The sequence below is a fragment of the Chanodichthys erythropterus genome, chromosome 21, assembly GCF_024489055.1.
Source record: "Chanodichthys erythropterus isolate Z2021 chromosome 21, ASM2448905v1, whole genome shotgun sequence".
In the NCBI taxonomy this organism is placed as follows: Eukaryota; Metazoa; Chordata; class Actinopteri; order Cypriniformes; family Xenocyprididae; genus Chanodichthys; species Chanodichthys erythropterus.
In genome coordinates, this window is record NC_090241.1 from 1,491,295 (window position 1) to 1,503,388 (window position 12,094).

The window sequence follows — 12,094 nt, forward strand, 5'->3', positions numbered from 1 at the left end:
CTTCATGACAATTACAACAATCAGACATATTTACCTCAAAGATTGTGGTGCAATAAACACTTACAGTTTGTTTGGGACAAGGAGCTTTATGATGAATCCTTTTGCTTCTCTGCAAAGGTCTTTAAACATGCTTTCCTCAAATGCAACATTATAATTTCTGATGTTCAGCAGAGTGTCACGGTCATTTTCCCCAGCAAATGGGGAAACTCCTGTTAGGCTGTAAATTATGTGAATGATAAAGACATGTAACACACGTTATGAATGCAAAATTCTGTCAGTGGAGAGCTCAAATATACATACCATAAATAAGTTATGACACCCACTGGCCTATGGAGAGAAAGATAGCTTTAGAAAATACAGAGAATGAAAGTTTAACCAACTCTCAAAGACTTAGGTGAAGTGATGGTCTTTTACCAGATGTCTGTAGATTTAGAGATTGGTGACTGGTTTACAATCTCAGGAGCAATAAATTCTGGTGTGCCGTATTTGCAGTACAATTCCTCATTTGGATTGACTTTCAGAGCATTGCCAAAATCACAAATACGAATGTGATCGCTTTTTTGGTCTGCCATGAGAATGTTTTCAGGCTGAAATACACACACATACTGTATAATTACTTGTCTCTGAAAAGTCAAAATTTGCAATGATTAGTAAAGCGTTTAGTTTTATCTGTTGACCTTTATATCAAGGTGAATTATGTCATTGCGGTGAAGATAGGCGACACCCTCGAGTAACTGCCGTATGATAGACTGAACCTGAACACAAACATAGAAAATATATTAGCATCATGCAAAAACAACTCATTTTTACTGAATACACAGTTAAAACACCAACCTCGGATTCGAAGACGGTTGTTCTTTTTGTTATTCTTTCCAAAAGCTCTTCATGGCACCTTTTAATCATTTAAGGATAATGACGCAAGTAAACAGCTTCTTATCAAAAAAAGGATAATTAATCAGAAGGAAAGGATACAGTTCAGTAATAATGACCACTACACGCCTCTTTTCAAAAGCATCATAGAAGTGGACGATATTGTCATGGTCTAACTCTGACAGGAGGGTCATCTCTCTCAGGGAACAAGTCTTACTCTTTGCCCGCACCGAGATGAATTTTGCTGCAAATGATTGACCTTTTTTTAGTGTCACTCGCTTGACATATGAAAAAGCTCCTCTGTGAACAAAGACATTACAGACCTGTCAGATCCAAATATATTCAGTGTTCTCCTAATAATAATAAAACTATAAACGGCAGTGTCCTTCTGGTATGGTATCTGACCTGCCAATCTCTTTGTGTATGCCATAGTAATCAGTCAGTCTGCGCATCCTCCGTAGAATCGTGCCTTCATCTTCCATTTGCTCTTCTTCTTCCTCCACATTTTTGGCTGTGAATATATAGAAGTATAGAAGTGTGTTTTTATGCGTAGTATTGTGAAAAAAGAACTCAATCTGGTATGACACACCAGAAACGCTCTCTCAGACAGCACGCAAAGCCGAATTCAGATCTCTTTGCGCCTGAATGGTCAAATATAGACAGTTGTTAAAATGCCCATCATGTGGAATATCGGTGAACCTCGTAAACATGTGTGTGTCCGTATATTATATGCAAGCGTTCAGTCTTAAAGTGACCAGTCATTACCCAGCAAACACTGGTCCGACGGCAACGTTGTGTCCCCTGGCCAAAAATAAATCGGTATAAATGTAACACAGAACGTTTCCTAAAAATGCATTCAGATACATTTGTACATCTGTACAATTCTCTGGGGTTGCATGTATAGTTCAATTTCTAATACTTAATTAATTAAGATTAATTAATTAATTAATTGAGAATATAACGTCTAAGACGTCAGTTCAAATTTAATTTTTGGAACTATTTTTCAAACATGATGGGATGTGTCGGAGGTCGGAGTCTTTTCAACGGTCATTAAACATCCAAATGTTTGCTGGGTAATGTTAATCAAACAACAAAAAGATGTTAAATAAAAGTATACATGTTAAATAAACCTATATATTTTAAAGATATAGTTTATTTAGTTTGTACATCGTATTTTTCTTATTGTTTGTAATTTGCTTCTTTGTTCTTTTTTTATGTAACAAAAATAAAGTAACTATATCGTTATCATGACATAAAAATTCTCATTTCATGAAAAAGTTTTTTTTTTTTTTTTTTTGATGGTACTTCCTGTCCCATATTCCACCCATAGACTGCATAAAACAATGGATGTAGTGTCCATGACGTCACCCGTAGGTTTCTGAGAGCATTTTTGAAGCCCAAAGTGGGCAAAGCCAGCCGTTGCAATCTTGGCAGCATGTCACTAACCGAAAATGGGCAAAGAGGCGGGACATTGGTGGACCTAACCGGCAGCAGGCAAACAGCAGCGGCTATCCACCTGCCACTCAAGTGGCCACACCCTTAATTATGCAGAACTGTAAAGGCCCCTTCACACCAAGAACGATAACTATAACGATAACTATATTTGCGTCCACACCAATAAAAGATAACGGTCTATTTATTCTAAGCTTTTTCTAAGTTTTTGCTGTTCTTGTTGCATTTACACGGCTTTAACCAGCAGATGTCATGCTATGTTTCAAGTGAATAGCTAGTGTAATCGATCTAATCTAACAGAGAATTTAGCTGACAAAGTCAATATATTGAAATAAAAACAACGCCTAGTCTTTTTCACTGCAACTTTAAAGGAAGAAAGACAATGTTGTTGAAACTAGCGCTGGATATCTGAGGTAATTTTATGTTACACTGTTTGCTAGCCTGGCATAATGATCTCATCGTTAATACTTCTCACAATTTATTCCGAGGCTATGACCGATTGTTTTCGATATATACATTTTCTTTAAAGTATCCTTGAAAAGGGGGTTTGACTTGTCAAACAGTGGTGGCTTTTTCTGGATCTCGGCAATTAACTTTTCCGCAATGATGTCTGAAAAAATCAATCTGAAAGCGATCCCAGCGATATTGTTTCTCTATATCATTATAGCTGTTGTGTGGACAGTGCTGTTCTTTTATATTTAGAACGATTTTTAGAACTACATCTTTATCGCTATCTTTATAGTTATCATTCTTGATGTGAATTGGCCTTAAGGCTTAATTTAACTTAAATAAAAAAGTTATAAAAAAAATTCACCCCCCTCACAGTTGTCATGAAGGGCAAAATTAGCTATATAGACCAAAACCACTTTTTGTACCAGGCTGTAAACATATTTTTTTCTGCTGTAAAGTTGGGCATTTTAGCAAAGGGGGTCTATGGGATTGACTCCTTTTTGGAGCCTGCCTCTAGCGGCCAGTCGATGAATTGCAGTTTAAGTCACTTCCATGTTGGATTCAAAAGAAAGTCCGGAAGGTTGCTGCTTGATTCCATCATGACAAATCTGGTCACCCTAACTATACCAAACTAGTTTGTACTGAGTAAACCTTGAGTTATTCTCTAGGATCGCTTTTGGATAGCCATATTGAAACTAATTTGCATAACTTACCAGTATGGACCGTAAGCTCAGCCTTACAGGACACTGACCCAGCCATGTTCTTAGCAGTGCAAGTGTAGACCCCTATATCCTCAGGCTGAACACTGAGAATAACAAGCGAGCACTCTCGGTCATCATACACAAAGGTACAATGACTGCTCTCTGCAAGAAGAATACTATCCTGAAAGTCAGACAGAACACATCACCAAGGGCAGCAGTTCACTTCTCCAGTGAAATTTCAGTTATAGACATTAACATACGCAAGACTATAGACATTAACGTATTCAAGATTGTAAATGTACCTTGTACCAGAGGATATCAGGGTCAGGTTTTCCATCTACAACAACAGCAAAACGAGATGTTTCCCCAACACACACGTCCAAGTCCTCCATGATGATCTCAAATGTAGGGGGCACTGAAACGGACACCAAAGATCTACTTAATGTCATGATATACGACATATTATAGAGTAGCAAAGTACTCTAAAAATGTTACAAATTGCACAAATTAATAGTTGTCTGCTCTGCCATTCATTTTTGCTGATGTGCAGCTAATATTTATAATGAAGTTGAAAAAAGTGAGTCTTCACCTGCCATGGCCAGCTGCAGAGTGCAGAGGTCACTGCCATACTGGTTGTTTGCCAAGAAGATAAGCTGCCCTACATCCGTGCTTTTCACTTTGGCAATGTGGAGGGCATGCTGGTCATCATCAGGCATGGTCATCTCCAATGCACCAGGTTTGTTGACAAGCACCACTCCCCTTCTGGTAAACAATGGCATATTTAATATTCACAATTTATTGTGTAGTTTGAATGTTTGGTTTGCTTTTGACACTAACCTTTTCCACATTCCTGTTGCTTGGACATGATTAAGGGTTATTGTGATGGTGACAGGCTGGTCCTCAGCTACATACACAATATCAGGTTTGTCCAGGATGACTGGAGCTTTGAGTAAATACTGTCCTGTGAAATGGAAAAATAATGAAAACAAGGTTTCAACAAGTCTACATGCAATGTGCATGCTTCAGGCAACAACATAGTCAACATTTCACAGGCAAAAAGGTTCATGAGGGTCTGTTTTGGCCTGCTGAGATGATCTGCAGCTAACCCTCTGGTCCTCTTCATTTAGGGGACACACTTGGCTCCTTCGCAGTCCAAAGTGAATGAAGCCTTGAAATGTAATCGGATTTATACTTAGACATTCTCAAAGACTACTTTTTTCAAGGTTTATTTTTTTTAAATGTTGATTTGAAGTGTCAGTTTTTGCATTCATTTTTACTGCAGTCAAACCTGAACACAGAGGAGGACATTTTATTACACATAACATCAAAATTCAATAAAAATTCAGTTTATTTTGCACATATTTTAGTGTCACCCCTTCATTTGTAGTTTGTACCACCAAAATATTCTCTGAGTATTAGTATTTTTTCGTATTTTTCATTCATTTCCTATGTTGTAATTTTTGACCATGAAGGAGCCAAGTGTGACAGTGTTTTTCCAACCCTTTAACATTTATGAATCATGTCCATGATTTTGTGTGTGTGTGTGTGTGTGTGTGTGTGTTCACATAGCTAATGCAACAAAATTCACCAAGTGTCTGATGAAGCAAAAAAAATAAAATAAAAAATTAATTAATTAATTAAAAACGTAAAATTTTTGGTAATTTTTGACTGAAGAGGACCAAAGGGTTAAGTAAGACTATAGCTATGAAATTTTCACTAATTAAAAGTGCAGAATACTAGAAGGTACTGTATATGTAATCAGGAACAACATAAAAATATGCCATCAGAAAAGTAATCTTCCTCAAATCATTTCTATACCTCTGTCAATGAGCTGGATCAGGTCAGTGGATGGTGAGGGTTGGCTGAATGCTTTTCCAGTGGTAGTAAGGACTCTGAAGGAATAACACACTCCCTTAGAAAGTGAGGGGACTGTATAAGAGGTGTCTCTGAGGCTGGAGGCAACGGTTGTCCATTGGGTGGAGCCCAGAGTTTGTTGTTGAACAACGTACATGAGTAAAGCAGGATCTGAAATAAATGAAGGACGAGGTAAATGCTATGGTAAACTTTATACAAGTTGATGACTGAGAAGTTATTGGCTTTATTGAATGGATTTTTGGTTAAATGCCTGATATGACATCTGTGGATAAGCTCAATATATTATCATGTTTTATTCTATGTCTTATGCTTTTACTTGTTATGAAAAAGCGGTTGCTAATAAGTGGCTAAAGGGAATAACAGAGGTTGTCACATAGACATACAGCCTTATTGTGTTTATAACCACGCTCTTGCAAACTATTGAAATTTTTTATATATTTTTTTCAATAAAGACTTAAAGAGATGTCTGAAGCTTAATCGTGGTGACCTTGAAATCATGTGACTGTGGTGTAGTTAGTTTACAGCCTAAATTTAGCTCGTTACGATTGTATTTAGGCTTCAGAATTTATAAAAGTTTATTTGTGGAGATTATCATGACGAGCAAAATCATAAACTTTTGTTGGTCATGGACTTTATTTTCTGCAAATCCAATAGCCAGTAGGAAAATCAATGGTTGTTTTTATAAAGGGAAAGAAGGTAATGCTAAATATACACCATATATGCAGCATTCAAACAATCCAATGATCCAATCAAAATGGACAAAATCAAGTCCCGCCATAATTTTTCTTATCATGTTTCTCATTCACCTACAGTTGTATATGAAGAGCCATTTCTAATTTCTGGACATGTATATCACCCTTTGCTAGTTTAACTCAGACATTGACAGAATTTTCCGTCATTTATGACACAATGCTTTCCCACCAAAACACAGGAAAAAAGAAGCAGAAACAAGCGATAAAAGCTTAAAGAAAAAAAAAAGCATGTTGTAGTCTTTGATAAAAACACGATTTTTTTCAGCTTTTTGTTCAAAATGTTGCTTTTTCTTTTAAACTTACCCACATTCAAGTGCTGATAAAAAGAATGCATAAAGCTAGAATAAAGTGGCTTATTTTTTTTATTTTTTTGTTTAAAAGCAGAGGCTCTGTTCTTTCTTTTGCATGTTTCATGTTCAGATATTCATACAACAAAATATTCTCGGGGCCATGACATTTTTTGTGAAAATGATCTGATGGCAATTTATCACAGATTATAGAAAATGATAAACTAACTTTAAGCAAAATATCAGGAACTATCATGCCAGGGTAGTTTAAGAAAAGACATAGACAAATTTACCCATGGATGGGTCCAGGTTTTTTGGTCTTTTCCAGCTCAGTGAGACTGTTCTCCCAGTTACAGATTCAATAACTGGAGGATCATCAGGTGGCTCAGGAAGGCTAACTGTCAAGAAGCTACAATGTAAGTAAGGCAGACACATATGAATGTTACAATCCTACTATATATGAGAGGAAGTTCCATCTTACCTGCAACATATAAATGAGCATAGCAGGCAGCCTTTCCCACTTTATTGGAGATGACACATTTATACACACCACTGTGGCCATGACACACAGAATGAATGACCAGACTGTGAACATCCCTGTCTAGAAGAGGTACATGATAGGATATGATTAAAGACGTCATGCATTCAGGAGACAATAAATGTAGAAAACGTTTAACTCCCAGTTAGAATTCAAGACAGTGCTTTTGATGGGCCACACATTTCCTTTAATATGCTTCTGACAATATTTTTGTGGACTTACTCTGTATCATCTTTCTGTCATCGGTGCTGCTCTCTATCTTCTTGCCATTGTGGTACCAAATGATTTTGGGGTATGGCAGGCCAGTGACCCTGCACTTTAATACTGCTTCTTTCCCTTCTACTACTTCCAGGTCACTGAGAGGTTTTATGAAGTCTGGCATTGTCTTGTGTTCCACCTCTCCCTCAGACACCTCGGGCTCCTCAGGGATTGATGGCATCTTTTCTAACCTTGACCTGAGAAGTGCAAAATAAACAAATAAGAAAAAAATGAATAAAAAAGGGTATATACAATGGTGGTCAGTATTATTGGCACCCTTGATAAATATGATCAAAGATGACTGTAAAAATGTATCTGCATTGTTTATGCTTTTGATCTTTAAATCATAAAATTAGCAAACATTTAACTTTTCATTGAAGGAAAAGAATTGAATGTGGGGGGAAAATCACATTATGAAATAAAAGTATTTCTCCAAAACATGTTGGCCACAATTATTGGCACCCCTAGAATTTTTTTATGAGTAAAATATCTCTGAAGTATATTCCCATTCATATTTTTTTAGCACACCAGGGTGACTAGGAGCATGAAATTGTCCAGCAAAAGATGGTTGAGCGTCACAAAATAGAAAGTGGCTGTAAAAAAAATAGTTAAAGCATTGAAAATCCCCATTTTCACCAATAATTAAGAAGTTCCAATCAACGAAAGATGTTGCAGATCTGCCTGGAAGAGGACATGTGTCTAAATCGTCCTGATGTGAAGTGAGGAGGAGAGTTTGAGTGGCCATAGACTCTCCAAGGATCACAGCTGGAGAATTGCAGAGATTAGTTGAGTCTTGAGTCTCAGAAAGCCTAAAAAAAATGATCAAACAGCACCTACATCCCCACAAGATGTTCGGGAGGGTTTCATGAAAAATCCTCTGCTCTCATCCAGATACAATCTCTAGCATATTCAGTGTCAGACAAGACTGGAACTTCAAACAGGACCGGCTTCTGTGGTCAGATGAAAGTAAAAAAAGAGCTTTTTGGCAGCAAACTCACCAGATGGGTTTGGTGCACACATGGATAAAAAGTGCCCCATGCCCACGGTTAAACATACTGCTGGATCTTTAATGATGTAGGCCTATTTTTCTGCATCTTGTTCAGATATCATGGATTCTATCAAATACCAACAGATAAAAAATCTAAACCTGACCGCTTCTGCTAGAAATCCAGTAATGGGCCGTGGTTGGATCTTCCATCAGGACAATGATCCAAAACAAACATCAAAACCAACACAAAAATGGGTCACTGAGCACAAAATGAAGCTTCTGCCATGGACATCTCAGTCCTCTGATCTGAACCCTAAAGAAAATGAGTGGAGTGAACTGAAGAGAAGAAGCACCAGCATGGATCTGGGAATCTGAAGGATCTGGAGAGATTCTGTATGAAGGAATGGTCTCTGATCTCTTGTCAGGTGTTCTCCAAACTCATCAGGCGTTATAGAAGAAGACTCAGAGCTGTTTTCTTGGCAAAAGGAGGTTGCAAAATGTATTGATTAAAAGGGTGCAATAATTGTGGCCAATGTGTTTTGAAGAAAAACATTTATTTCCCACCACTTTCAATTCTTTTCCTTCAATGAAAGGTTAGATTTTATGAATTAAAGATCAAAAGGATAAACAATGCAGATTTACTTTTACAGTCATCTTTGATCATATTTATCAAGGGTGCCAATAATTCTGACCACCACTGTATATGTATATATACTTAATTAGACAATGATAAGAAGAATCTGTCTTACATGTGAGTAGATATGGCCGGTCGAGGTTCCTGTACATAGAGTTCAGCTGAGCTCTCTGCTTCTCCATGAACATTTCGAGCAATTACTCTGTACAATCCCTCACTCTCCTTGTTAACATGAGTGATGAGCAAAGAGTGATGCCCATTTACTTTCAGAATGCGAATATTATCAGTCTCCGCCACTGCTTTTTCTAAGACACAAAATAGGTATTTTCAATCAGTGTTGACAAATGTTTTTGTCACTTTTATTCCAAGCAGAGTTATTCCAGAAAATGTCTTCTGCATCTGACTCTTTATTTTTACCACAATGAGTCCAGGTGACTTCAGGAGGGGGAGATCCACTGACTTTGCAATCGAATTGTGCGGACCGGCCCTCGGTAGCCTCCAGTACCTCCAGTTTCCGTGTAAAGAGTGGCTTCTTAGATGGAATCACCAGAAGATTAGCTGAATAAGTGAGCTTTTCTGTACCACATAAGAGGGGAAAAGAAGCACAGTTAATATTAATCAGAGGTATTGGAAGTAAATCAGCATTACTGGAAAACAATATTAAAGCATAGGTAGCCTGATGCATATATGATGTAACTCTTTTCACAGTTGTTATGACTCCTACCTTTTGCTGAACTGATTTTGCAAGTATAGCTTCCACTGTAGTCTTCGTGTGCAGATTTGAACAGAAGACGGCATCGGTGTCCATCAAACTGCATCTTACAATCAAACACTGCTGGCTGTATCAACTTCCCATTGGCCAGCCAATCAACCTCCACAGCCTGTGTCCCACTTATGAAACATTCAAACAAGGCTATCTCTCCTGCCTTGACCTTCACATCCTGCATTGGTCTGGGAATTGTCAGAGATGACTCAGCAGGAGAAGCTATAGGGAGAAACGAACAAGTCATGTACCATCCGAAAATCAAGCCTTAGCTTGAAATATCAACATTTAATGAAATATACACTACCATTCAAAAGTTTGGAAACATTACTATTTTTAATGTTTTGAAAGAAGTCTCTTCTATTCATCAAGCCTGCATTTATTTGATCAAAAATACAGAAAAAAACAGAAATATTGTAAAAATATTATTACAATTTAAAATAATGGTTTTCTATTATAATATACTTTACAATATAATTTATTTCTGTGATGAAAAAGCTGAATTTTCAGCATCATTACTCCAGTCTTCAGTGTCACATCAGAAATCATTCGTATATGCTGATTTATTACAAATGTTGTGCTGCTTAATTGTTTTTATAACTTGATACTTTTTTTCAGCATTCTTTAATGAATAAAAAGTAAAAAGTAAAAAAAAAAAAAAAAAGCAGCATTAAATCTTTTATAACAATAGACACTACTGTTTAAAAGTTTGGGGGCAGTATTTTTTTCTTTCTTTTTTTGGAAGAAATTAATACTTTTTTTCAGCATGGATGTGTTAAATTGATCAAAAGTGATAGTAAAGATTTATATTGTTAGAAAATATTTCTATTTTGAATAAATGCTGAGTATCAAATCAGCATATTAGAATGATTTCTGAATGATCATGTGACACTGAAGACTGGAGTAATGATGCTGAAAATTCAGCTTTGCATTACAAAAAAAAAAAAAAAAAATGATATATATATATATATTAAAGTATATTAAAATAGAAAACCATTATTTTCAATTGTAATAATATTTCACAATATTACTGTTTTTTTCTGCATTTTTGATCAAATAAATGCAGGCTTGATGAGCATAAGAGACCTTTCAAAAACATTAAAAATAGTAATTTTTAAACTTTTGAATAGTAGTGTATTAAGATGCAGTGTGTGATTGCACTATTCAAACTACAAACCAACAGATACAGTAATAGACATTCTGCCACCTTACGATCAGCCATAAAAAAACATTTCACATAAATTATTATGTGGATTATATGCAATGGTCTTAAAAATCATCCCATTTTTTAGTAAATAAATAAAAACCTCCTTTATGCGGTCATTATTACATATCATTAAATTGCTATCAACATCATCACAATAAAAAATGTCGTTGTACTTAATGTCAGTAATTTAATTCCACCCACTCTGACTTTCACAGTTCATTACTGCACTTGGGTATTTATTTCCTACCATTAATGTTGTCATGACAGTGTAATGGTTGGCAACAGAAGAGAAAAACTGCAGAGGATCTTGGCCAATGAACAAAAGCAGATGGCTCTGAGTGGGATTTCTAAATGACCACAGCTGGGGAGGTAATAGATTTGCCTTCTAGTCCATGATCCAATCAAATTTCTTCCACTTATGGAAGGCAGTGCCTCCAGCACGGAACAGACACGGCGGATTCATGGAAAATTCCACAAACAATCTTGTGTTGAAAGTGTAAAAATGATTTGGATGTTAATCTCACAGCCTTTTGTCTTCAGATAAATAAATAAAATGCTTTGCAGTGTTATAAAGTTATAGTCTCTGGTCTTTTTTTGCAGAGAAGGAAAGCTGCTTCTGTGGCATTGTAAGTCAATGCCCACATGAAATGCATTGGCAATAACAAACTGAAAGACGCTGATTCATTTCTTTGTGGAACATGAGAGGTGTTTTTCTGTCACTCTGATCTTGAAACATTCAGTGCAATGTGAGGACAAACACTTCTAGCTACGCAAGATTGACTTCATGAGTTGTTGTGTTCTAAAATGTCTCTTAAAGAGATCATAAGATAATTTTAAAGCCCCAAATGATACGCATTTAAATAATAGGCCTGAGATATCTCACCTCTGGGGCCAGGGTTTCCCTCGATGACGCTCTGAAGCATCACGTCTGATCCAACAGCTTCTGCAGCATCCTTAAGAGGAAGTTCAGACATGGGGTCCTCCTCCACAGACATGCAGGAGTCATCTGACCGGTCTTCTGGGAGGATCGGGCAACGGTTGTTACACAAAGACCAAGTGATGATAAGGTAACATAATATCATGAACTTATTACAACCTCACAATGTCTAGTCAGCTGTCTCTATTCCACATTTAGTACAAGTTAAGATCATAGACAGCATGTGTGGCATGTTGATTACCAACCAAAAATCTAAGTTAAAGGGTTAGTTCACCCAAAAATGAAATTTCTGTCATTTATTATTCACCCTCATGTTGTTCCACACCTGTAAGACCTTCATCTTCAGAACACAAATTAAGATATTTTGATGAAATCCGAGAGG

The 12,094-nt window shown here is 36.6% G+C and overlaps 1 protein-coding gene across 13 annotated transcripts in view; it reads right to left on the minus strand.

Moving 5' to 3' along the window:
• The window catches only part of spega (striated muscle enriched protein kinase a), a 52,221-nt gene that overhangs the window by 19,586 nt on the left and 20,541 nt on the right, over window positions 1-12,094 (minus strand). For 11 of the 13 annotated variants that reach the window (XR_010893395.1, XR_010893394.1, XM_067372858.1 and 8 more), the window contains 19 exons: window positions 11,659-11,793; window positions 9,530-9,790; window positions 9,223-9,381; window positions 8,921-9,110; window positions 7,148-7,380; window positions 6,869-6,988; window positions 6,681-6,785; window positions 5,292-5,498; window positions 4,311-4,434; window positions 4,063-4,235; window positions 3,776-3,888; window positions 3,486-3,654; window positions 1,276-1,381; window positions 973-1,170; window positions 835-892; window positions 678-755; window positions 415-587; window positions 301-327; window positions 65-217 (listed from right to left, as the gene is read on the minus strand). Coding sequence is in view for 11 of the 13 variants with exons in the window: in XM_067372858.1 (XP_067228959.1) it covers window positions 65-217; window positions 301-327; window positions 415-587; window positions 678-755; window positions 835-892; window positions 973-1,170; window positions 1,276-1,381; window positions 3,486-3,654; window positions 3,776-3,888; window positions 4,063-4,235; window positions 4,311-4,434; window positions 5,292-5,498; window positions 6,681-6,785; window positions 6,869-6,988; window positions 7,148-7,380; window positions 8,921-9,110; window positions 9,223-9,381; window positions 9,530-9,790; window positions 11,659-11,793 (2,782 nt within the window). In the remaining 2 variants the exon portion in view is untranslated. The remainder of the gene's footprint in view (window positions 1-64; window positions 218-300; window positions 328-414; window positions 588-677; window positions 756-834; window positions 893-972; window positions 1,171-1,275; window positions 1,382-3,485; window positions 3,655-3,775; window positions 3,889-4,062; window positions 4,236-4,310; window positions 4,435-5,291; window positions 5,499-6,680; window positions 6,786-6,868; window positions 6,989-7,147; window positions 7,381-8,920; window positions 9,111-9,222; window positions 9,382-9,529; window positions 9,791-11,658; window positions 11,794-12,094) is intronic. The other 2 variants (XM_067372864.1, XM_067372859.1) reach the window with 1 other exon arrangement.